General features: G+C 37.8%; 5 protein-coding genes across 12 annotated transcripts; 1 reads left to right on the top strand and 4 right to left on the bottom strand.

Annotated features, from left to right (window-relative positions):
• Window positions 1-1447: 1447 nt before the first annotated feature.
• Window positions 1448-5769, bottom strand: LOC141820897 (protein ENHANCED DISEASE RESISTANCE 2-like). Of its 5 annotated transcripts, XM_074708256.1 has the most exons (3): window positions 5669-5769; window positions 3149-4119; window positions 1448-1851 (listed from the first exon to the last, which is right to left on the bottom strand). In XM_074708256.1, coding segments are annotated over exons 2-3 (945 nt in total). In that variant the 5' UTR covers window positions 4093-4119; window positions 5669-5769; the 3' UTR covers window positions 1448-1850. The 5 variants fall into 5 exon arrangements, with proteins under 5 accessions (XP_074564357.1, XP_074564358.1, XP_074564354.1 ...); XM_074708257.1 differs by lacking the exon at window positions 1448-1851 and having other exon boundaries at window positions 3145-4119; XM_074708253.1 differs by lacking the exon at window positions 1448-1851 and having other exon boundaries at window positions 3145-4119; window positions 5648-5732.
• A 281-nt stretch (window positions 5770-6050) lies between these two features.
• On the top strand, window positions 6051-9478 carry LOC141820947 (uncharacterized). The gene is made up of 9 exons (XM_074708312.1): window positions 6051-6387; window positions 6461-6664; window positions 6776-6833; window positions 6984-7046; window positions 7882-7957; window positions 8469-8584; window positions 8677-8766; window positions 8855-8986; window positions 9084-9478. Exons 1-9 carry the CDS (start codon window positions 6065-6067, stop codon window positions 9219-9221), a joined length of 1200 nt encoding a protein of 399 aa, XP_074564413.1. The 5' UTR covers window positions 6051-6064; the 3' UTR covers window positions 9222-9478.
• A 225-nt stretch (window positions 9479-9703) lies between these two features.
• LOC141820969 (uncharacterized) lies at window positions 9704-10716 on the bottom strand. The gene has a single exon (XM_074708337.1). It carries the CDS (start codon window positions 10714-10716, stop codon window positions 9991-9993), a length of 726 nt encoding a protein of 241 aa, XP_074564438.1. The 3' UTR covers window positions 9704-9990.
• Window positions 10717-11927: 1211 nt separating this feature from the next.
• On the bottom strand, window positions 11928-17899 carry LOC141820869 (uncharacterized). Of its 3 annotated transcripts, XM_074708227.1 has the most exons (9): window positions 17773-17899; window positions 17085-17413; window positions 15179-15376; window positions 14817-15089; window positions 14159-14261; window positions 13660-13778; window positions 13233-13409; window positions 12094-12958; window positions 11928-12003 (listed from the first exon to the last, which is right to left on the bottom strand). In XM_074708227.1, the coding sequence occupies exons 2-8, from the start codon at window positions 17385-17387 to the stop codon at window positions 12137-12139; spliced, it is 1995 nt and encodes a 664-aa protein (XP_074564328.1). In that variant the 5' UTR covers window positions 17388-17413; window positions 17773-17899; the 3' UTR covers window positions 11928-12003; window positions 12094-12136. The 3 variants fall into 3 exon arrangements, with proteins under 3 accessions (XP_074564328.1, XP_074564326.1, XP_074564327.1); XM_074708225.1 differs by lacking the exon at window positions 11928-12003 and having other exon boundaries at window positions 12057-12958; XM_074708226.1 differs by lacking the exon at window positions 11928-12003 and having other exon boundaries at window positions 12057-12958; window positions 17768-17899.
• Window positions 17900-18293: 394 nt separating this feature from the next.
• On the bottom strand, window positions 18294-24175 carry LOC141820953 (protease Do-like 9). 2 transcript variants are annotated; one of them, XM_074708320.1, is made up of 9 exons: window positions 23540-24175; window positions 21561-21760; window positions 21152-21332; window positions 20103-20294; window positions 19730-19962; window positions 19247-19348; window positions 19095-19145; window positions 18798-18902; window positions 18294-18670 (listed from the first exon to the last, which is right to left on the bottom strand). In XM_074708320.1, the coding sequence occupies exons 1-9, from the start codon at window positions 24108-24110 to the stop codon at window positions 18572-18574; spliced, it is 1734 nt and encodes a 577-aa protein (XP_074564421.1). In that variant the 5' UTR covers window positions 24111-24175; the 3' UTR covers window positions 18294-18571. The 2 variants fall into 2 exon arrangements, with proteins under 2 accessions (XP_074564421.1, XP_074564422.1); XM_074708321.1 differs by having other exon boundaries at window positions 18294-18666; window positions 18794-18902.
• Window positions 24176-24465: the final 290 nt, after the last annotated feature.

Consider the following 24465-nt stretch of genomic DNA (forward strand, 5'->3'; position numbering starts at 1 on the left):
TTTGTCTGACATTGAAACCTATTTTGGTGGTATCAAAGGAGAAATGTTGGTGCCTTTACTTTGAGGGCACCATGTACAAAATACAAACACATTTGTGACCAGCTGCTGAGTAACATTCATGCAGGATTCATTTGCTTGGAGGTGACCAAATGATATCCATTCTGCCAGGTATAGCTCTGTTTTGTGGTTGATTTTCCTCTGAAATTTGAAAGTATTGTTGGACGAGTAGTTGTGGAAGAAATTCAATCATGAAAAAAAAAAAATCTCGGTTCACTGTACAATTGGCATGAAAAGCTAAGCACTGGTTTTGATCATAACCTTTTATCACAAGAAACATCGCTGAAGACCAACTGGTAAGGAATCAGGATGAAGGGTAGGCTTACACTTCAAGAAGTTAGTTGTGATCTTTTGTCTTTATATATCAAGGCCACTCTTAACTAAAACAATGCAAGTTTGTGAGTTCATCTTGTTGCTCTGCTTTCCTTCCTATTTTGTAATGCCTTGTTTGAAACTTTTAGGCATCCACATGGGACCTGGAAGACATCCTGGTCCAGGCCCTGATCAAATTGTTGATAAAAAAGTTGTAGGGGTGTGCTTTGATAAATGCCAATCAAGGGTGCCTTTTTGGCAAATGCCCTATACAAATGCTCTACATGAAGGCACATAACAAAACCTGCTTCATGGTTGGGCACATTTTTTTTTATCTGTCAACTCTGTTTCGATATAAACGGTGCTAAAAAGTTATTTGGAGTTAAATATATACTTGTTTCTTTTTATATTGTCCTGAAAATGGGCTTATTCTAAGGTGTAATTTTTTCAAAGATTAATTTTGGAATGACAATGTTCAACTTGTGATGCTTCATATTCCAGCAAGCATGTACTTAGCTCCATCTTCTTACTCGAACCAGAAACCTATCATCACTTTCCATGAGAGATAAGAAGTTTGAATTAGTACTTTTTTTTTGCTCCTACGATAAAGGTGTTTGTGACAAATATACTTTGAAATACATTGCAATTCATGTTTTGTGAAATTGTTCAGGTATGGATCTGCAATAGCAGAGTGGATACTTTAATGAATCTGGTGACGATCCTTGCATGCTTTATATGATATTGCTGTTTCGGTTCAGTTTGAACTCTTAACTGAGGCATCCTTCATTGATCATTACCATTGAAGGTCGGTTACCGGATAATCACAGGCTGATAATTCAGACTCCTGTAAATCGTGTTCCACCGTGTAACCATTACATTACCACGAAGATCTTGCAGAAAACTTGGTCTCATCATCTGTGGTACAAACAGCTACAAATGTAGATGTGGCTACTAACTTTGAGTAGGCATTGCAGAAGTTGAAGAAAACTATAAAACCACGATGACAAACAAATACTTGTAAATACTTATTATTGAATGTGTGCAAAATACTTGTATCATAAAACTGAATGATTCAAGATTCATCTAATACGACAGTGAGCAGTGAATTAAGCAATTTACAAACAACTAGATCACTGAAAAGAATGCTTCAATCATCATATCAGGAACAAATACACAAATAATCTTTACAAATGACTTCTCTCCCCCTCTTTCATGGAAGATTCATGTTCTTTCCAATGCCACAGGAAGTTAAGAGACAGCATAAACTTGTATGGGGAGACTACTATTCATATGATGTCAGTCAAAAGTAGAACATCAATACTTTTCTCTCCCCCTTTTCAATGAATAAATGAAGCAAGGCACCATGAGTATATTTTAATAGATCAGGAAATGGAGTTTACGATGAGTCTGTCATCCATCAGAAGATACTGAGTTGAGTACATACACGAAGTTGCCTCGGATAATAGAATGCATTTGGGATTTCTGCAAGCAACCAAGCATCTAGTTATGACAAGGTCTAAAATATAAACTAAAAAGATGTGCACATTCTTGTTAGATTAGAAGCCACCTATTAGTTAAGGATAAATAGATAGTCTAATAAATATGAGAAGCAGCTGCATTAAAAATTTGATGAGAAATCATATGCATTCAAGTACAGTTTTACAAGAAGCATATGTAATGTTGTAAATGAAGAGGATGTTTGTGAACAAGTTTGATCCTGACTCAATAAGAACTTATTTATGTTCGTTTAAGGTCTAAATTTTAAAAAGTAGATATTTGATTTTTGTTTATTTAGTTTAACGATTTGTTCAAGTTTGTTTATTTAATTGACCACGTGTATATTGAATGAATATAAATAAGTTCTTAGAAGGATGCAATTTATACAGAAATCAAAATTATGGACCATATCTTATTAGCAATGAGGAAGAGAACAAAAGTATACGTATGATCACCGTACATAATAAATATTACATGATGATGCCACTAAGCCGATATTAACTCGATAGTTCAGAATGAGCAGTTGGTTATAAAAATACAAGCCTCTTACATTCACTAATAAGCCAAAAATAAGGTGCATCAGTATGACCTATGTAAACCAGAGTATATTCTCTAATATACTAGTTGATCATTTTGAAGATGAAACCAGAAACAATGATAACACTGTAATGTTGGTCTTCAGGATGAATGATAATTGATCATGAGTAGATAAGTTCTAGCAGCTAGATAACAACCTAGTGAGCATAAGTGTGGATCTTAACAAATCTATTTAGACTAGGTGTCATCAGTAAATGAAGAAAGCCTCGGTGACAGCAAGATGTGGTGCAAAAGACGTAAGGATTCTCGTACTGTCCTGGGCCTATGCAAGCACAGATGAAGTGTCTCTTTTGATGAGATTGCATTAAGCGTGTATAATATAAAGAACTTTCAGAAAAAAAAATTAGAATTGAAAATTTGTGATCATTAGGAGGATGATAAATGCATCAGGTTTACAAGAAAGAAAATAGATGACAGAAAAAAAATAAAAAGCTCTAATCCTGATAATGAAGTAGATATTATGGTAGATAAAGATCAACAGGTTAATGCAGTATACTATTTGGATACTCACAGCATGCATTTCTGAGACCCTTTCCTATATTAAAATAAAACTAAAGTCGAATATTGTCGTAATTCATCAATTAACTGGAGGTTGTAAAAATAAGAATCTTAATTGAACAGAGACCACAAGTAAAAGCCAAAATTTGACAGAAACAATGAAAAATAAAGTTTGCTAACATATTACCAAATTTCATCGTTCTTCGTATCATTTTCTCCATGATGATTTCCATTAGCATGATCTGACATGGTGGATGAAGATTCTAGACTCCCCTGCAGTGGCAGGCTGGTAAAACCAAATCCAATTGATCTCCACAATCTTGTGGGAAGCAGTGGTGGATGGCTTCCAGCATCCACATCATCTGTCAGATCATAATGACCAGCTGAAGCTGGATTTAAATTCGAGAACCTTACAGCTCCGAGGATTTGCTCTGGAAGTTCCTCTTCAGTCTGGCTCTCGATCAGGAATGCTAAATCTGTTGTTAATGTTGTTACATAACCAAATGCCAAGTGCAAAATTGCATTTGCAATAATTGAAGATCCAATATCCACATCTACCTCGATGTAATTCAACCCAGATGTGTACTTGCAAGAAAGAGCTCTCCCTAGAATACATATAGCCTGCTCACCAACAGCTGCTCTCACTATCCATGGACCCTGGACGATATTAGCTATCAGTTTAAGCCTAGAATTACGGAATGTGTCATCACCTTTCAAAAACATGTCCATAAGACTTCCATCTTGTATAGGTTCAAGGGCTACAAAGTACATAATCGCACTATAATTATCCTTGGTTGGAAGTTGTAGATTAAAGGCCCAAACATAAGGTTTATTACCACTTGCAACTTCATCATCAATAGCTCTTCTCACATGGTGATTTGGATTTCTTAGTATTTCACCAATTTTTGTAGGACCTTTTATCCAATCAAATCCAAGAGGCTCCAGAAGGTATTTACCGCCATTTATTTTTATCTTGTCTGAGAGATAGTTGGGACCTCTAACCATAAAGTTATCACCCGTGGGAGTCGCCCAACCATTTAAGCAATTTTCTGGTTCGAGATATGGAACTGTGCCTCCAGACCTCAGTTTCTCTATCCATGAATGATCTCTATCACTATCAGAACCAGCCATGTGAAGGAAACAAAATTCTTGAGACTCCTACAAAGAATAATAAAGAACTCAAACACCAGGACCTATGTAAGCATGCATGTTAGGGAAGCAGGTTACATGTTAGGGTAGTAGATTACGTGTCACGGACCTACATAACCAAGCTCAAACAAAGTAAAGAACCTGTTAATATTAACCAATCAGAAAAACATGGTGATGCTGAATTAGCAATTATTTTTTAAATGATCATTAACAAGAAATGAAAAACTTTCTTATCAGCTAAAATGTTAGATAAACAAGCTTGTAACAGCTGATAACAGCGCCTTCATATTTTTTTTTTTTTTTTTTCACTTTCTCATATTTCCACTGGAATTTGGCTAATAAACTTAGTGTATGAAGCATAAACTACAGTCTAAGTATTATATACACATGCATACGATTATGCACCTCTATATGTGGTTTGTATCTTACCGTGTTAGGTTTGCATGTGGCAAGTACAATAATATGTAAAGATGTTAGTTTCTCCTGGAATGCCTTATCACTAGCACAAAGATGTTGATGTGCACATGCTAAATTGTCTGTTCCAAGCATGGTTTGCATAAGGTATCAAATTATTGCTAAGATTAGCATTATCACTATAACTACAAAAGGCCATGAAAAAAATGAGATCATTGCCAATTAGGAATTGATTCTAGTAGCATTTTGGTACTGACACCCATTTCTGCAAAGACCAGAACTGGTGTTGGGATCGGCTAGAGGTAATATTATTGTAATCAACAGTATCAATATGTTAAGATAAGAAAATGAAATAACAAACATCAGATATTGACAACACAGCATGTAATATCACCTATGATCTATAAAAAATGTAGGAGATAATCAAAATTTTCAATAGAATTGTCTACTGAAAAATGCAGAGAGCTATATATGGTCCTATCTATGGTAAAAATTTGACACAATTTCTACTTATATAGGCATTCTTGAGTAATCTCAGTAGATTCCTACAGGAAAGTGATGGACAGCAAAATAAAGTCAATAAGTCGACAAGATTCAGAATTACTCGCCAAAATTATAACCAACCCTCGCAACTAGATTTCTACTTCTACACTTGTCACCAACTAAGCAACCAAGGAAATTATCCAATCCGGATTCAGTAGACACTATATTAGCTTTGGCAAGTTTGAGATAGAGATTAGAGAGTTCTGCTGAATATGATGTGTGTAACATTTATAGGTACAACATCACACCATATCCTATCAAGATATTTCCCATTTGGATAGAAATGAAACATCTTTCTGTCACAAATAGAGAATTCTAATCTGTTCTGTCTTTGTGTGATAAAGGTATGTTCTTGCTATTAACCTTATTTTAAGAAATATAAATTATCAAATTAAGATCAAGAAATAGCCTACAAACTGTTCTTCCGCATGCCTACATCAGATCTCAACAAGAAGTTCACCAACCCGTGACCATCCAACAGAGAATTCAACAAAAGACATCAACATGCATCGGATCTCAACGGAAATTTCCCGAAAAACAAACCCGGGACCAGGAAAGAGTCAAACAGGAAGAAGCTTACTCAACCAAACAGAAACTTTACCCCTTGCAGCTCGCTGCCCTGGTCGAGACGAGAGGAGGAGGCCTTGGAGGCACAAATCGCGAAGAAGACGGGCAATGAATTACTCGATTGCGCAAATTTCCGTGATCAAACGGCCGGAGACGGAATATGCTTGGAATCCAACGGGTAGTTGGGGGAGGATTTGACGGAAGCGAAGGCGAAAGGTTGGACTTTGACTCTTCAGTCGTCACAGAGCACTTTTAATTGGCACATGGCCCAAAAGGGGCCCATTAAGTGGCCCGGCATGGCCCAAATAATAAAGTTTAATAATATAAAATAAATAAAATAAATAATATATCGTCGTGTTCCGATCTCGTTCATTCCGCTCTATTCTTCAACGGCGCTTTCCTCCGCCGCATCTCCACCTCCGGCAAATCCATGGCTCTCCTCCTTCCTCTTCACCCGCTGCTCGGAGACCAAGCCTCCTCTTCCATGGCGCCCTCCCTGTGTAAATCCCTCCTCCATACTCGTCCCCGCTGGAGTAAAGGCCGCACTTCGGCGCGCTTCTCTTCCGGCCAGCCCTCTGCAACGGTTGTCTCCAACGGGTACCCGTCCGGAGGCGCAGTGAAGATTGAAGGAAGAAAGTACCTGAGATTGGATTCCTGCCTAGTTATCCCGCCGCCCGATGGCCGGAAGCCGAAGGCCGTGGTGAAGTTTTTGGGCGGCGCCTTCATCGGGGCCGTTCCCGAGGTCACTTACAGGTTCGATTGGTTTCTAAATTGGATAGAAGTTACGATTTTGATGCGAGTTTTGACGGGTTGGGCGACGGTGTAGCTATCTGATGGGGTGGCTGGCGAAGGAAGGGTATCTTGTGGTGTCCGTTCCTTATAGTGTGACTTTTGACCATGAGAAGGCAGCTAAGGAGGTCTATGATAGGTTTCATTCCTGTATGGATTCTTTGTTTACCTACGGAATTCCTGATGCTGGCATCACGGCTTTGGATGTTTCTGCCCTTCCATTATATTCTGTAGGCCATAGGTAAGGTTGCCCCTAGTTCTGACTGTTCTTCCAGTAATCACTCTTCGAACTATTATCTTTACAATGTGATCATAGATAATTCATTGGTTCTACTATAATTGTTGTTCACAGCAATGGCGCACTACTTCAGATGCTTATAGGAAGCTACTTCGATGAAAAGCTTCCAAAGGTCTGTCATTTTTGTGAGTGCTTGTTATTACATAAATAGATAATAATAAGGTTAACAGTTATACCAGTTTAGTGATATCACTTGTTTTTTATTATCCAACACAATCAGCTGATGAAAGATGTCTAAGGATTTACTTGTTTGTTGTGGAAGGCTAATGTCATTATCTCGTTCAACAACAGACCAGCTTCAGAAGCTGTTCCTTACTTCGAACAGGTATAAAACTATTCGTTTGTATGCCTGTTATAAACAAAGATCATAAGTTTTATTTGTGTGTCCACTACCATAGGTGAAGCTCTCTGTGACCTAGTGTGTGAATGAATTGAAACCTAGATAGTTTAATAGCTTGTGCACACAACTTCCATGAACATTCCTAGTTAGGTAGTTAGATTTTCTTTGAACAAAATTGGTGTTAACTTTCACTTTTGCTTTAAATCTATAATGAACTGTGTATTCTTTAATTTAATGTTTTGTGATGCAATGATCAAATCTTTCATTCTTAGCTCTTTCTACTTGATCTTTATTATAATAGGTCTACAATCTTTGTTTTTTTTGTATTGGTTAATTCTGATAGTTGGCACACGAGTACTTTCAGTTTCAAGTGCGTTATTTTCAGGGTAGTAAAATTTGTAAAAAGTAATATGCAGATAATGAAGGACCGTATGACTATATTACTTGAGATGCATGTGTCCGTGCCCATAAGAAATTTTGGAGCCACTCATTAATAAAATTTGTAATATAATATCTTCTTTCTTGCATGCAAAGATTTACCTCTCTGAAAAATTGATTCACTCGGATTGACACAAAGATCCAACTCCATTACATTGCCTTAGTTTGGCATTCTTGCAACTTCTCTCATGAAATTGACTTGCAAACAGGAAATTTAGCTGATTTTACTATAGTATTCGACATACTTCTCAATCTTGAATTAGAAGATTTGTTTCTATGCTCTCTGTTTCTGTTTGCAATTGGCATCATTAATGCCTTCTTTACTCTTCTATGTGATTTATCTACTCATATTAACTTAGTAACTATGGAAGCTCTGGTGCAGTTCGGTCCTGTCGTTAGCCAAGTGATGCCTATCATTGAACAATCTCCTGTGTACTCCATTGCTAGAAACTCCTCAGGTGCTGAATAATTTCATATATAAAATTATATTGTCTCATTTGTGAATCTGATATTTACTATGGACTCATATTTATGTTTTAGGAATTGGACTAATAATTTATTAATTCCAATAATAATATCATCACACTGAAGCAATTCAGGCATGAGGATGTCACATCTTCATTTCTATTATTGTTTATTTCTAGTTATGATTACAATGTCTCATTATTCTGCCAGAAGGCGATTATATTGGCACTAACGCAGGCTATGATCTTTGCATAAATATTCAATTCATTTTCTGCTTTTGTGTCTGAACCGGCTCTTTTTGTAAGTGGTAGAGGTGGAATGTGATCCTAAAAGCATGATATAAAACCATTATATCATTTATCATTTACATAAGAACTATGGTTATGTAGTTTGATTTGGACTGAAAATTATAGAGCATTTTTGTTTTCTGTTTGCTCTCTTATATAGATACAAACTTAAATATTTCCAAAAAAGGAGTTTGATGGTTTGAAACAAATTCTTTAGGAGATGTGTGGAAGGCTTTACTGGATACTGCTGCTTTGTTGATACAAGAATATGATCGTGAAGTTGTAGTATCATTAAACAAGTTTCTCGACCAGTTGCCATCAGTTCTGAATCAGGTTCTATGTTGTCTGCAAAACACAGCTTTTACATGATTGCATTCCATATTGTCGATTACTATTTTTCTTTCTCTCCCCTGATTCTCTTCCAGGTAACGCAAGGTACATCAGAGTTCAGGCCGACTCCCCTTGAGAACCGAGAATTTTTCAGAAAATCTTACAGTGTCCCTCATACTCTTTTGGTAATTGTGATCATTCGATCACTGTTTCAAGTTAGAAAAGGTGATTGTGTTTGATCCGCAACGGTGTTATACTCGTAACTTCTATCAGGTAAAGTTCAGTATCGATGGCATTGATGAGACAGACATCCTGGCAGACATTTTGAAACCTCGCGTTGAAGCCATCAGAGGCACGATAGAGAAGATGACATTATCAGGGAACCATCTCACTCCATGTCTGCAGGTACAGATTCTTCGACACATATCAGTTATCAAGCTGGTAAAGAATACAGTATACAACTTCATGTATGTGATACCAATGCATTTGTGTGCTTCTGCAGGATCTGAAATGGCAAGTGGGCTACTGGTATACTCCTGCCGATGCAGTCGCACAAGCTCTGAAGTCGTCATTACTGAACGAGACGAGGCTGCTTGCTAGGAAGGTCACTGATTGGCTCGACAATCTCAACTATGAGTAAAATCTAGTTGAGCTATGCATTCATTCATCGCGACAATATGATACCGACAAAAGCAGCATTGAAAGGAATGGATGGCTAGTGAAAGAAGAGTAGTTCAGGGAGTTGCTAAAAAAGGCAAACCATCTTCCACTAGAAACCTGGCTCAAAATCGCATAGAACTTGATTCGGTTTTCGTAAATATTATCACAAAAATCTTTCAATTCGCTTGCTCAACCGACTGTATATGAGATATACCCAATGGATGGATCCTTCCTAACCAACCCGACACATTCATTTAGATAACAAAACTGTGTGAATTGAGTATATTCTGAATTCAAGAACAAAGCAGAAATCGACTTAACATGCCGGTCCCAACCGGGTCATTTAGTTCGGTTTGATTTGCATGTCGAGCTCAGCACAGTAAAATCTACACTCACATTTATATAAAAGAGTAAATCTTTTTCAACACATGCACATGAACGTATTTTTCTCACATTATACTTTTTTTACAAAATTCAAGAAATCAAGTAGATGTAAGAATAAATGGATGTATGTGTTAAGTGATAAATAAAATTTGAATACACTTATCACAATTCTTTCTCCACAGCAAAGGATCGATCAAAAAATTTGTGGACCTTTTGCTGAGAAATTAACAAACAAAAATAATAATTAAATGAATATTATAATGTGGACCTAAAAATAAAATAAAAATTTGAATGAATTAATGAATTTTTTATGGGAAAATGACGTCGAGAGCTCCACCTCGGATTGCTTTTATAAATGGAATCCATTAGAAGCTCCAAAGGAAAGAATTCGACTCGAAGTCAACGCCGTCGTTCTCCTGGGCCGCCTCCGCTGCCGGCGCAGCCGCCGCCGAGAATGATAAGTCGAGCACGAAGTCCTCCAGCGACACCGCGAAATCCTGGAGATGATCGTAGGCACGAAGCGGCTCGATGGTCAGCCAATCGGTAGCAGGCACGTGACTCTCGTATTGGTTCCCATCAGAGGGCGATGACGACGTGGACGACAAGGGCTTTTGCCAGCTGCCTATGCTGAATTCAGGGAGCTGATCGCCCGCTGGCGGCGGCGCAATGATTGGCCAATCTGTATCCCCCACGTGGCTCTCGGAGTGGGTCCCGTCTGAGTGTGTCGATGACTGGGAGAACGAGGAGGATCGCCAGCTGCCGGGCGGCCGAGGCTCGGCGGAGGCGTGGCGGGCGGCGGCGGCCTGGATCTGGCGGTCAGTGAGAGTCACCGCGCCGGCTGCGGGCGGAGGGGGAGCGTCGTCGGGGAAGTTGAGGTGCGCCCGGCGGCCGCGGAGGCAGGTGGCGGCGGCGTCGAAAGCCCTCGCCGCCTTCTCGGGGGCGTCGTAGGACCCCAGCCAGATCCGCTCGCGGCTGTTGGGCAAGCGGATCTCCGACACCCACCGCCCCCATTTCCTCCGCCGCACCCCCCTGTACCGCCTCCCCCCCGCCGCCGCCGCCGCCGGAGTTCCCCTTCCCTCGCGCCGCTCCATCACTCTCAATCGTCGGCACGCCCCTGACAAACACGGAAGCGACCGCCCACTCGCCCTTATATCGCACTGGCGAGGGGGCGCGTTAATCACGTGGGGCCTGCAGTGGGGACCACGTCCTACCCGACACACGGTTTGGGGACCCAGGCAACGTCACTGCGCAGGTCACCATACCGTACCGGATTCCTGCATCCTATTGGTCAACTGCTTGCGGGCTTTACTTGACCGTCGCCTTTCCATCCAATCGCACTGGCAGTGGAATCTTGGGTAATAATTATTCTGGTGCTTGAAATCGGCCGCAGAGTTCGTCCCGGGGGCTTTCTCATGGGCTTCGCCATAAGCGCATGTTTTAGTTGTTTATCCGACAAAAGTCTTAATAAGGTAGCAATGTGCATCTGTTAATCAGTATTCCATTCTTTAAACTAATCTCAATTATGCTTTCTAATTAAGCCTATATTAAAAAAAAGTTTTAGACACACAAAACATGAGTTATAAGTGTTAATCTTTTTTCTTTTTTGGTTCACCAATCTATTGTAAATTTGAAATATAATTTATATATATTTAAAATCTTAAACAATAAACTCCATATTTTACCATTTGCATTTGAAATGTATGCACTTAAATGCCATCACATCTTATATTAGGGTTGCATATCGAATGCCATTAGATAATCTTTTCCCATCTCATCGGTTAAAAATTATCGATATCATCTTCATGCCTTTGTGGAACTAATTCGGTAAACAAAGTATATAGGATAGCAAAGAAAAAAACATGTTGAACAATTAGGGTTGGTGGCCAACGGAGGGTAACTAAATGTAAGCACATTTTAGAAATGATGATTTAAGCACTTTAGTTAGTCAACGGGGGACAAAAGAATGACAGTGACATATTAATCAATGTGAGATATGTTTATTAATTATTATAAGAGTCCTTCACGCAATGCCAATGCTAAATGACAAGTGACTCATCATCGAGTTCATTTGAGGTATCAAATTAATAAAAATAAAATAAAATTTTAATTTAAATAAATATTGGAATGAATATAAAGTATCCATCTGTGTGTTTAATTTGTAGATATGGAATAAGATAATGAAAAGGAATTGTCTTTGTGATAGAAAAACATTCACTCATTATTAATGAACAGTAATGAAGCATAATTATTAATTATTAATTATTAATTTTACATTCAAATATATAAAAACAAGACACAAATCAATAAAAAGGCTTCATGTAATTTCATCTTCTTTTTTTGTTTTGCATAAGAGCTGATTAGTTCTAACAGCATTATTCCTGTGAGATTAAAAAAAAGGTATGGACTTGATATTGGAGTCAGAAGAAAAAGAGAAAATAAAAAATCAGAGTAAACACTTAATACTCTACCTAAAGTGATATTGGAAATGTACAGTCTATGCATGGACATCTACTATGAAATGGATTCATCACCATGGCAATCTTCTTTCTCAAGAATACCGATCAGTTGTTCGATATTTCTTCTGTAAATCGGCATGTAATGGTCATTGATCATCGACTGCGAGAGTCTCAGCTTCCCGTAGAGTGACCTCGGTGTCAAGTAAATCTCAATCTTGCACTCTGGCTTTGGGCCCTCGTCGTCATGACTGGTATGTGCATCTTCTTCGTCCCTCGTCTCCTCCTCAGGAGGCAGTGTCACGATGTGCATGATTTTTCCTGGAGGGTAGAACCTCTGTGATTCCTTGGTTTCTGTAAGAGCACCTTGGGGTGTTACCTCAGTGTCTTCCTGTGCCGCCGAAGCAGCAGCAGCAGCAGCATTCTCCTCTTCCCTTATTTCGTTTTCCATTTCTGCTTCTTCATGGCTCCTTGGCTTGTACAATTCATTCTCCAGTTGCTGCCATAGCTCGTACTCGGTCATACTTTCCTCGGGCTTGCGTTGATCGCTGATATCCTCGTCACTGTCATCGCCATTGACCTCCATGTCATCAGTGTGAGGCAGTTTGCTGGCACGAGAACACTCTGGATCTGAGCTCCATCCTGTGGCTTCTTCGGAGGTAATAATCTCTGTGGTCTCCACAGTGATTGTTTCTTTCAATCTGGCATGACCATTCTCTGTTACGGTTGCCGTTTGCTGTTCGATGTTCTCTTCTATTCTTGAATTCGAGAAAGATGCTTGTTTTCGATAACGAGGGCCAATACAAGACCATGACGATAAATGGAGTGGTGGCCGACGCATTGCTGCTTGAGCCACACTTTTTGCTCTAGTCACCACGACCTGTAGGAAGCACACCACAATAAAACAAAATAAGAATAAAAAAGATGTATCAGATGTATCAGTTCTAGGCAATTGTAAATAATATCGAAATTTAAAAGAATTTGCAAAGATTTTAACATGTAAAATTTTAAAAATAAATAGTTTCTTGGAATTCAGTTCACAAGTATACCCAAGTACCATTTAGTTTGAACAGCCATATATTTACTTGCATAATGAGAAATGCATGTAAAAATAGAATTCTAATAAGAGCTATGCAATTGTGAATGAACCAAACCTGTGTCCCATTAGATACTGGGCGCAGGATTGCACCAGCACCAGCTACTCTTGCTCTTGCACTGGCGATTGATGGAAGTCTAGATCCTAAAGCAGAAGCTGAGCGATAGACTGTACTCAATATCCGTGTATGTTCAATTTGACTACGCAAGTCATTAATCCATGCCGAAGCTGTCACCTGCATCAACAAGAAATAAGATGAAAAAACAAAGTTGTTTGGGTTGTAGAAGATGCACATCAAATCACTTTGAAACTCTGAAGACAACTCTATCAAGCAAATGAATAGCAACCTGTTAGTAAAGAAAGAGCTTCAGATCTTTTGATAAATTAAAACTTAATTTCTTTTGCGATGTTACTTAATTCTCCACAAAATTTGTAAACACTAGACGGTTACACAAAAGCACATGATAAGTGAAAGTATGTCTAACCTCAGCACGCAGATCATCTACTGATGCTGCTGAGAAGGAAGGAACTAAGTCAGCTCCGTTGATTATTGAGGTAACAAAGTGCCTGCCTGACTCAGCTAATTCCCATGTCATACAAGCAGCTGCAATGCATTGCATTCATCAGCACCATAACACGAACAAACAGCGTAATTAAGCTGTGATGTATTAACACTGCCTTATTTAGTCAACAGTCAGTAGCATAGAAAGTTCACGAAATCAAAACATTCGAGGACACAATGTCAAGTTGCTGTAATTATTTATTGAAGTTTTGTAAACTATAATGCAAGGGACAGATTATTTGCACAAGGTATATTGTCAGTACATCTAAAAAATTTAAATAACCATGCATTTTCTTTGATGCAGAAAATCGAATCCAAGGTGACTAACATATAATACCTAACTGAACATAGTTCATCATGAGAATTAATCTATCGAGTCGTCCAAAAGAAAAGCATTAGCAAAAAAATTAAATGGCGCAAACCTGGAGCAAATGTCACACAAGCAGCAGTGGAAAATTCCTTTTGCTCACGCAAAGTGTAGGTCAATAGTGCCGCTGTGCCTCCACCCAAAGAGTGCCCCACTATCTGAGACCACCATAATAAAATGTCAAAGAAACACATTAGAAATAAGTTCCGTGCATAACAGAATTATGAATTATCTACTTTCTTTTTAGAGTTGGTTGCTGAATGGTATAATACTTTAGTTGCTTTACTCGGTCTGGACAAAATCTTCTTTCCAACAATTGGAACATACCTTTGCAACTTTGTAATATATTTATACAATCAACTTTCTGTCATTTACACACTAGTTATCTGTGTTTCCAGCAACAGAGTTTGTCAACTAAAAGCTATGGCATGGAACAATAATTCGATAGAAATGGGTCAGATGAAGCCACAGGGCATAGTTGTTCACATTTAGGCTGCAATTACCAAATTAATCCATCTTTCAAATAACGAATATTTGTTTTTCTCTCATAACAGAACCATCACAATGTTACCAACATGAAAGGCTTAAACAGTATACTTGCAATTAGGAAAAAAGAAAATGCATCGAATGTTATCTCAACTAAAAATCCAATTTCAATCATTGATCAAACTCTACTAACAGCAACAATGTGGAGGTATGGGATTAGGATGCACCTTTAGTTTGTAATCTGGGTATTTCCCAAATGCATCCAAAAGACAAGGAGTAGCAAGCTTAGCAATCCAACGAGCAGCTGCTACCATCCCACAGTGTGCATATCCTAAAACTAAATCACTGATGCCACCTTCATTTATTATAGTATGGTGGAACGGCACAATTGCACCAGTTGCAGCTGTTAATGTATCCCTAATGCTGTGAGTACCCCTAATCAACAGAAGTATGCATTTTGTGTTTCTGTCAATTAATATTGTAAAAGCAGGCTTCAAGATCTGTAGGGGAAAAAAATTCATATTCAGGGTTGCTCAGAAATAAAAGTAAAACTTTAAACTGTAAGTTTATGAAAAGCTATACTGCTTACTCCTGCTTTAGGCTTTTGAAGAAAAACATCTTCTTTGGAATAACCTGTTGCCTCCAGAAATAATGGGAATGGCTTTTTTGAGAAATGCCAGCAAATAGTCAATAAGTTCAGAAGATACTTTAACTCAGCAACAACTTCAACTCCTTTAAGTGGTATACTTTCTTCTCCAGCATATATACTAGCTACATGCAAGTTTCCCTGTTCAATTAAAGAATTATAGAATTAATTTGCAACTCCAGATCCTATAATTTGAAGTAGGATATATGAGGGGTATGCAAATTCAGTGCGTAGCAAATATTGATTTTTATTAAGATACTAGATTCTATGATTGTTCCTCCAAACACGTTCTATGCTATTTGCCCAAGCCATGTTTATCCTAACTATTTGGGGTTAATTAAATGAATCTTATCCCTTCATTGGGTTCTTTGGAATAAAATACCACTAATAATATTCAAATTAATTAAACCACATTTTATTATATTGACTAATTTTTTGTTTGTCTCTCTCTACTTCTTAGACCTTTCACCCTAATAGATTGAACTCTTCTAACTATAAGTCTATCGTTATCATGCTATTGACACAAACATGATACAAAAAATAATCAACCAAGAATGCCACCAAGTTTGAAGTTTTTATGCCCAAATAATTCTGTATTGCGAGTTGAGAATGTTAGCATGCTTTAGATGTACCCTTTAGATGCACAACTAACGGACACTAAAGATGACAAATTGCTAACATGCTTTCCTAAGAATCACAAGTGCATAACCATTTCAATGTGTATTAAAATTTGAGGATGCTAGTGGTGATTCGAGAAATTATACACCGCAGTTCCAGTGCATCATTGAATTGCTCAACTTTGAAAGTGAAGTTGAATCAAAGATTATTGCTTATATAGACACAATATAATAATCATGATGACGTAGCACAATAGACAAACAAGACAAACAACCCCTATGGAGGAATATCCTATGACACAGAAGATAAGTCAAAATTCCATTAATTACAAGATGATGATTACATTGACACTGTACCATTTTCATATATTTCAAATTATTTCAAAACAACCAAAATTGAATTCCAAATTCAAATTTCAAACTTATCCCCAATTGCATCACATATATTTTAGGGTCACGAGTTTATGCTTCTATGAGTAACAATGAAGAGTGAAGGAAGAATCAAATGCAAGATAACATTAGAATCAGGTAAATCAAACTAGGGAGGGAAATAAGGAAAAGGGAAATCAGATGTCTATCATGAATGGTTGGCAGATTCCTGAAACATACAGAATGACCTCCAACCAGTTGCTGTCTCTATGTAGTGTCTTCACCTGGTTATCCTGTTTTGATTTAATAATTGCTAGGGATGACATATAAAAGCGAAGCCACTAATCACTTCAACAACTAAATGACTCTAATCCCCAGTAGCAAGGCAACATACAAAGTCCCTACGACAATATCTTTGACAAGCAGAAGGTCTTGCTAGAAGCTAGATTATGGGACCAAGAAAATGATAAATGAAATTCTCTAGTTCTGTTCTTCAGTTAGAAGACTAATAGCTGACAGCTTGATGGTCAGTGTCTAGTGATTGGTATTGCTACTTTTCAGATCAGATCAAAATGATTACAATTTGTGATCTGCTCAAGATACCTGAAACATGTGGCAACAGACAAGACAGCCACATTAGGCAACCTGCAAATCAGTCATTAAAAATAGTAATTTGCTAGATTTTTCTCTATGCAGCCACTGCTCCTAGTCTCATAAGTAAATTTTAATAGAACATTCCTATCAATACATAATTAACAAATTGCAAATTATCACACTTCAACACTTGCAAATTATACTTTCATAAAATCAGAAAATTTGTTCACCATTAGAAAGTTACCATCGATACATAAGAAAAGAATTACCTGCCTCTTCAACAGAAAGTTGATGCCAAAAGCCAGATCCCCTATAGGCCATTTGCCCAAAGTCTCAGAGTAAGTGAACCGTAATGTCTCGGACAAGGTAGATATTGTCTCCAACCATGTCGCAGGTGCTTGTGCAGGTCTCTGCGAGACTCTGTTTCTCCCAGCAAGAATTGGTCTCCTTTCATCTTCACTGTGCTCACCTTCATCACTATCTTGCAATCGCCCAGCATATAGTTTCCACTTCAGCGTGTAGTACAAAAGAGCAGCTGCACCAGCAGCAGTGGCCACCGTAGCTGTCGCCATGTCCTTACGAACCGGTCGCAGTGTCTCTGAACGAGAACGTACAAACATCCAAGATTGCATCAAAACCAGCAACACGTCCCACAAAGATTCAATTTTTATGAATAAAAGCAGGTGAAAACAAGACGATCGCAAGCCCAAATGACTCACCAATAGGGACCAATCTAACAAAACAAAGAAAACAAAATCCACAAAAACCCTAACTTTCGCAACGAAACAACCATACCGATATTGACATGAACCAAATAAATAAAGAAACAAGAGAATCACGGATTCATCGTGCGAATTTGGATCGTTTTCCCACGACCCTAAATCCCCAATTCTAATACCATATTACTGAGCGATCAAGACTCAAACGTGACAAGGAAATCGAGTGGGCGAACCTTGCCTTGTTTAGATAGCTTCGTTGAATGGTAGGATTGCTCGCGAACCAAAGAACAATCTGCTCCTGCGAATCCTTGTTGCCTCCTTCGAAGGGAGTTCGAAGGACGATTGTTGGGGCAACGAAGACAGAGACAGAGATGCGAATTGACGAGCGGTTTTACCTTTACGGAGAGATTTTTTTAACCCCATTTTAAGGAGGAACCATTTCAATTAACCCCAGACTCACCTCTTTTTCAAAAAGCCCCACATATAATGCAAAATCAGCAAAACCCTGCTAGATCGTTTTTTCAATTAACCATTTATAATTCTCGAATTGTTTTTTCTTTTTAGGAAAAATAATGAAGGTACTAATAAATTGGATTAAAGCAGCTTGCTTAATCCAAATCTGCCAGATCTAATAGAATATAATAAGAAATTCACAATTCAATGAAAATTAATGATCAAAAATTATTTTTACAACTAAATAGGAGCAGAATTGTTCCATCAAAGTAAAATCGTTAATTTTATCCAAGCAACAAACCAAAATAGAAGAGACAGGAGATGGTCATATTTCAATCAAAATCTTCTACTTGTTTAGACAAACTACATAGAGCCCGATTTGGATACACCGTCGTGGTACCTAGGCAACTAAGACATGGAAATGTTCGTCCTGCTCTAACAAAAATTCTAGATTTTCAGTACAACTCACTCGCACGGTACGAGTGCGATAGCTATACTAGAATTTTAGACTGTTTTAAACATTGCATATTCTTTCAGTATTGTGGAGAGGAGGCCTGGAAACATTGTCAACTCCTTCCACACCTTTAGGACGCCAAGTCAACCGACATTGCTGAAGGTATGCAGTGGGTTGTAAGGATATCTGGCGTAGCGGCCTTTGCATTCTTTGTCTCGAGGACTACTATCTGTCGGCAAGAAAAACATAGTTCATTATTGCAAGAACAAGTACAGGTACAAGTAAAGTGTACAAAGCAGATTTGGAATTACTACTATAACCCAAATGTTTGGTTAAATTCTAGGTTTTACACATACCTGTTGGTATTCCAGATCAAACTTCAAAAATTGGTCTTTGCAGCTCTCAACCATGTTTGCTAAGGTTTTTAGATTCTTAACAGGTTTGCCATTGAAGGCTAGTACCTGTAAATATGGACCATGTGATGTGAAAAAGCACTCAAAATGACCCAATGAAGCTCGAAGAACATAAAAAAACATATTTAAATGTTCGAAATCACATTGTCAGATATCGATGATTGTTACAGAAAAAAACATAACATCCACTAATATAATGTTCAGAATTAGGACTAGAGTTTTCAAAGAACTTATTTCCACCTGAGTGTTGACAATATCTTCATAACCAATATTAATGTCAGCAACTAGAACCTGGAAAGTGAATTGCATTAGCAGACAAATTCAATATCCATAGTTGAACAGTAACTGTCGCAGGGTATCTCGATGAAACAATAAAAGGAAAGAATTGGAACCTGGGATATCACTACAAGCTGCTCATCAGGTGATTCGGCCATTGTATGCAAAAGTTTGTCCAGCAGTTTAACCGGTGCATCATATTCGTAGTCCTTTCCATACTGCAGAGCAAGTGGCAGATTATATTAAATGAAAGTAGTTACTCAAAAAAATTGATAGATACATTTAAAAGATAATAGCTGAAAGAGATTCATATTTTAACAATTGATGACTTTATATCAAGATTCATTCGTGCAACAAATAATGATTCTTAATATAATATACTCGACAAACATAAGATATCATCAACTTAACCATAAGAGGCATCACCTAACCATACAAACAATAAATGATATAGAGATGATAGGAGCAAAAGGAGGCATCCCGCCATTCACAATAAGAAGAAAAATAATCTATTACAAAAACGTCCATCCACAATTTATCTTCCAAGAAAGAATAAAAATAATCATATACAGAATATTTAAGTTGCAGAGATTTCATACCTCAGAGCGAAGATAAGGAACAGATATAGCCGAAAACACAAAGCCAGCGATTATATAGTATGAGGGTGGTTTCCCCTTGATGTGAGAAGGAATGAACCTCTTTTGTGATGCAAGCTTTATCTCAAATTCATGAACTTTTGAATTGCGCAGAACCTTGATTAAAGCTTTCTCCTCTGTGTACTTCTGAGAAACAAGATAACTAAATGCAATGCGTTCACCGTGCCTGAATGGAACTAAAGACCACGGAACAAAATAAGGGTCACATGTAAAATTATGATGAACCCTCTTAGTCTAACTGAGCCCAATTGATATTTTAAAGTATACTACTGCATACAGACAAGGGGCCTACAAATCATAAATAAACACGCCTTACCAGTTCCATCGTTTGCTATATCAACTCCATCAAAACTCAATATAACATCAGATGGCTTCAGAAACTGAAATTCTGGTGAAGTAGGCTCAATTCTTCTGATACGTACACCTTTTTGGTCAGCTGCCATTCCCATCGCCTTGCGCAGATCAGGATTTTCCATTTTTTGCCATTCAATCCCAAGCATAGGAAATCCTATAAGAACAATAAAAAATCAAACAAAACCAAAATGAGCATTGGTTTTTTTGTGTATGGAATTAATTAGGAAAAAGAACACCACAAAAATACCATGTAGCTGACATTGGCGTTGTGACATCTACACATATCTCAATATCAAGCATGGCAGTTTACACCATATTCATAGAGAAACGGGTAATTAAACAGAATATCATGAGACTAACTACATTCTGAAAGACATGATTCAACACAGAAAGCTAAAAACTAATGTACTCATATTTTGGAATAATAATGCTTCATGTTTAAGGCAATTAACAGTGAAACCTGAAGGAATGTAGCAAAAAAAACCAATAAATTTGAAATTTACTACTTGAAGTTTCCAAAAGAGAATAAATTTTGAAGAGAAATAGAATATATCATCAACCCTTGACAATGAGCAAACAAGATACGTTCGGTTTTCCAATTTTGTTGACTATCCATACCAATGCCAAATCATTTCAGAGTTGATAAAAACAATAACGAACCAAACACTACAGAGTCAATGGCTCCTGACCTTTTTTCTGCAGCACAACTCAAAATTTATAGTGGAACTAGAGTATCAGTACCCAAAAACCTTGAGTTGTTAAAAGCTTATGCAAGTGCACTTCTCCACTACATAATGCATAATCAAATTCATAGTATTTCGTTGTGTTAAGCAATTTTTTTTATTCATACTATATAGCCCAATAAAAACGAGCACAATGACAATGAAAACACAAGTCACCAAAAAGAGATTCTAGAATCACATTAGATGGCGCCAAGAAACTTAACTTATTGGGCACCAACGAGAATAATGAATATGAAAAGTAATGAAGTATACTGCAAAATAGAAGTACCTGTATATTCTCCTGACTTTTCATAGTCATTGATGAAGTGCATGATGACAGGTGTAGGTATGACATAGCCAATATTCTCCACATCTTCATGTTTAAGAGATTGGAATGCAATACCAACACATTTTCCCTTGTCATTGAAAGCAGGGCCGCCAGAGTTTCCTGAGTTTATGGCTGCATCTATCTGTGGATGAGGAAGTTAATGTGCCAATAAGTTGTATCATCACATGATGCAAAAAAAGAAAAAAAATCAGTATCAAATAATTTGATCAATGAGGTCATTGAGGTAAATTAGCAAATCATAGTACAAGCATCAAATACAGAGAAGTACATAAATTGATTGCATAAACTTGCTAATAAAATAAAACTTGAAAAGGCCAAATCAAGCCACATTCTATTTGAAGTTACAGACCTGAAAGCCCAAAAGTTCTGTAGAACCATGCACATATGATAGTATCTCCATACGTGAAACAACGCCACTAGTGACAGAGATTGTGTCCCCTCCGATTGGGTATCCCACAACAGTGACAGCATCTTGAAGTGCTGGCAAGGAACCAAATTGTAAGGGAGAGACACCTTCCCAGAACTCATCATTTTCAACAGTCAACATAGCTGCAGCAGCAAGAAAAATAGGGAGTTATGATGCCAAAATCATTGCACAGAGAGCATCTATCATATATCAAGGATCATAATGCCATGGATTTGAAAAGAAACATCATCCATGGAAAACTTTGATAAACTTCGATCATTTGTTAAAATTGTATAAATGTTTATTCGCTATCCACCTGGTAGAAAAGTTATAAAAAAAAGTTTGTTCTCGTGATTCCACAAGTACTAATATTCAGGAGTGAAACAAAAGAGCCAGAGTGCATGCGTGTGCGCACATGCTTTGAGGAGGTCAATAGTTACAATGATAAAACAAACCCATTAAATTATAATGGAGAATAGTGATGATTAATACAGATTAATTGCTTCTTTCTTTTCTTCTTTAAAGTTAGATGTGACACATAAATGGAGATAAAATTCTGAGGTTGTACTACATAAATAGAGACGCCCTTAACTTGAAATTTCATATTGCATGCCCAATTTACAAGCTACATGAAGAACTAATCTTTAGAAACTAAAGGCAACTGATTCAGAGAGATAGTCATCCAGTATGGGAAAAGCACATGAGATAAAACAATAAAGAATTCTTTGAATCTTTTATCTCATACATCATCCCTTTTACAATCCAAATTGGCATCACTTTACAAGCTATATGAAGAACTAAACTTTGGAATATAAAGGCCACTGATTCAGAAATATAATTCTCCAGTACAGGAATGCACAAGAGATAAATGAATAAAGAGATTCTTTGAAGCTTTTGTCTTATAATTCTGACAATCCAAATTGCCATCACTTTCCTCAACAGTGCCATAATAATCAATGTTCTCTCATCCACTTCACTTGCAGCCACTTCTTGATGAAGAGGAAGTGACTTTTGACATGATAGTCATTTAATTTGTTGTCTACGATTTTTTGAAGTGATGAATTCATCATTTATCCTTCATAGGTCTCGACCACACTAGAAAATGTGAGTATCTCGACCACACTAGAAACATGGATGAGCACAAAATATTTATAATAAAAAAATTACAAAATAAATTGGCCTTCTAGCTACATCTAATCTTGCACGCATGTAAAACAGTGATGAGATGATGAGACTTACTGAAGACTGATAATCAACCATTGTGTCTCATACACACAACTTAGGAAAGAGGGAGATATATAGCCTAGGTAAGAGGATAAGACTGTGAACACTGATAATCTCCTCTTGCTCAAATATATAAATGGGGCAAGGAAGAAACTAAGTGTGAAACTGAAGACTCACAATCTCCCCTTATATCACATACATAATGCAATAACTCAGTACAATAAAGATACTGGTTAGACACGTTCTTTTGGGGAACGAGATTTTTGATGTCCAAGCTTTTATCAATCCAACAAAGGAATTGATTGAAACTGTGGGAAATAATTATTAGTTTCGTTAAGGTCTGGACTCAAATAAGTAATTCCATCACGGAAGAATTTTCTCAAAGTACCATGACTCTCCAATTCATACCTAATTCTGGAATTCAAGCATGCAGATGTTATCAGAATAATATCCTGTTCTAATGTCACTGAATTCCATCAGATAGTCGATATCAAGAGGAGATAAAATAACAAAAAATTAAACCTTCCCACCAACATCGTATTTAAATATATTAAATGCTTGGTAAATACCAATACTTCAAGTTTTCTACTACCTCCTAACAACTAGCGCCAAACTTACATGATTCAGTATCTAAATTATAAGAAGTTAAAGAAAAAAAACAAATCGAAAAGTTACAAATAGGTAACTATCAATCTTACCGATATCACATTCGGTTCCGATGGCCAACACTGTAGCAACATACTTAGTATCAGACCCCCGCTTCTTAAGCTTCACCTGTGTGAAGTGCTCGACTGAGTGAGCATTGGTCAGCACCCGTCTGCCCTCAATGATAAAGCCACTGCTGCTCGAGCTATACTGCCTCTTCCGCTGCCACGGCAACGAGAAGTTGGGCTCAGTGTGCACGCAGAAGACCTTGACGACCGCGTCCATGGAAGGCACGACCCTCACCACCTGGTCCCAACGGGGAGAAGGATCGAGAGAAACCACGGCAAGACCAGCCTCGCCGTTCTCTCCGTTGATGGAGACTACCTGGGAACTACGGCGGAGAGGCGACACGGCGCCGTTTTCGACGGCGGTAAGGTTCTGTCGGCGAGTGGCCTTCTTGGGCCGGCCCCTACCGCGGGCCTTAGGGGAGGCGGACTCCGGCGTCTCCTGCTGCTCGTCGAGGGCGGACGGGGAAGGTACGCCAGAGGCAGCCATCTGAAAGTCCATGGTCTCAGCGACGGCCTTCTTCGGCTTCCGGCCACGCTTGCGCTTGGATTGCTCCATCGACGGCGTCTAGGGTTTGGCGAACCCTGAAGGAGGTAGGAGACGAAGCGAAGAATCAGACGGCCCTTCCCAAATTAATCGGTAAAATTTCAGTTAACCCCGAGTTTATAAAGTTCTCAAATTTACCATTTTATCCTCTGATAATTACAATTAAAAATAATAAAATTTAAAAGGTAAAAATTAAAAGAACACCTTCTTAAAAATAAAATAAAATCAACATCTCTTTAAAAAAAAAATCAAAATATCAAAATATACATCCATTTTTAAAAAAATATCAAAATAATACTATAATGTGTGCCACTTTTATTTAAAATTCCTATAATGTAGAATAGCATGATCAAAATTATTATTATTA

The sequence above is a fragment of the Curcuma longa genome, unplaced genomic scaffold, assembly GCF_044706935.1.
Source record: "Curcuma longa cultivar G26 ecotype Majalengka, Jawa Barat unplaced genomic scaffold, ITB_CL_G26_1.1 utg8573_np1212_1322966_RagTag, whole genome shotgun sequence".
Taxonomy (NCBI): Eukaryota; Viridiplantae; Streptophyta; class Magnoliopsida; order Zingiberales; family Zingiberaceae; genus Curcuma; species Curcuma longa.

Bases quoted from the DNA above. Each gene is read 5' to 3' on its own strand.
- LOC141820897 (XM_074708257.1), bottom strand. From the start codon at position 4,092: ATGGCTGGTTCTGATAGTGATAGAGATCATTCATGGATAGAGAAACTG.
- LOC141820969 (XM_074708337.1), bottom strand. From the start codon at position 10,716: ATGGAGCGGCGCGAGGGAAGGGGAACTCCGGCGGCGGCGGCGGCGGGG.
- LOC141820953 (XM_074708320.1), bottom strand. From the start codon at position 24,110: ATGGAGCAATCCAAGCGCAAGCGTGGCCGGAAGCCGAAGAAGGCCGTC. The intron at 21,761-23,539 runs GTAAGATTGATA...TTGCTGCTGCAG, and splicing joins CGGAACCGAATGTGATATCG to CTATGTTGACTGTTGAAAAT. The intron at 18,671-18,797 runs GTATGTGTAAAA...TCTTGCCGACAG, and splicing joins TTGATCTGGAATACCAACAG to ATAGTAGTCCTCGAGACAAA.
- LOC141820947 (XM_074708312.1), top strand. From the start codon at position 6,065: ATGGCTCTCCTCCTTCCTCTTCACCCGCTGCTCGGAGACCAAGCCTCC. The intron at 7,958-8,468 runs GTGCTGAATAAT...CAAATTCTTTAG, and splicing joins CATTGCTAGAAACTCCTCAG to GAGATGTGTGGAAGGCTTTA. The intron at 8,987-9,083 runs GTACAGATTCTT...GTGCTTCTGCAG, and splicing joins ATCTCACTCCATGTCTGCAG to GATCTGAAATGGCAAGTGGG.
- LOC141820869 (XM_074708227.1), bottom strand. From the start codon at position 17,387: ATGGCGACAGCTACGGTGGCCACTGCTGCTGGTGCAGCTGCTCTTTTG. The intron at 15,377-17,084 runs GTAATTCTTTTC...TTAATTGAACAG, and splicing joins ACTTTCTGTTGAAGAGGCAG to GGAAACTTGCATGTAGCTAG. The intron at 14,262-14,816 runs GTGCATCCTAAT...TGGTGGTCTCAG, and splicing joins ACCCAGATTACAAACTAAAG to ATAGTGGGGCACTCTTTGGG.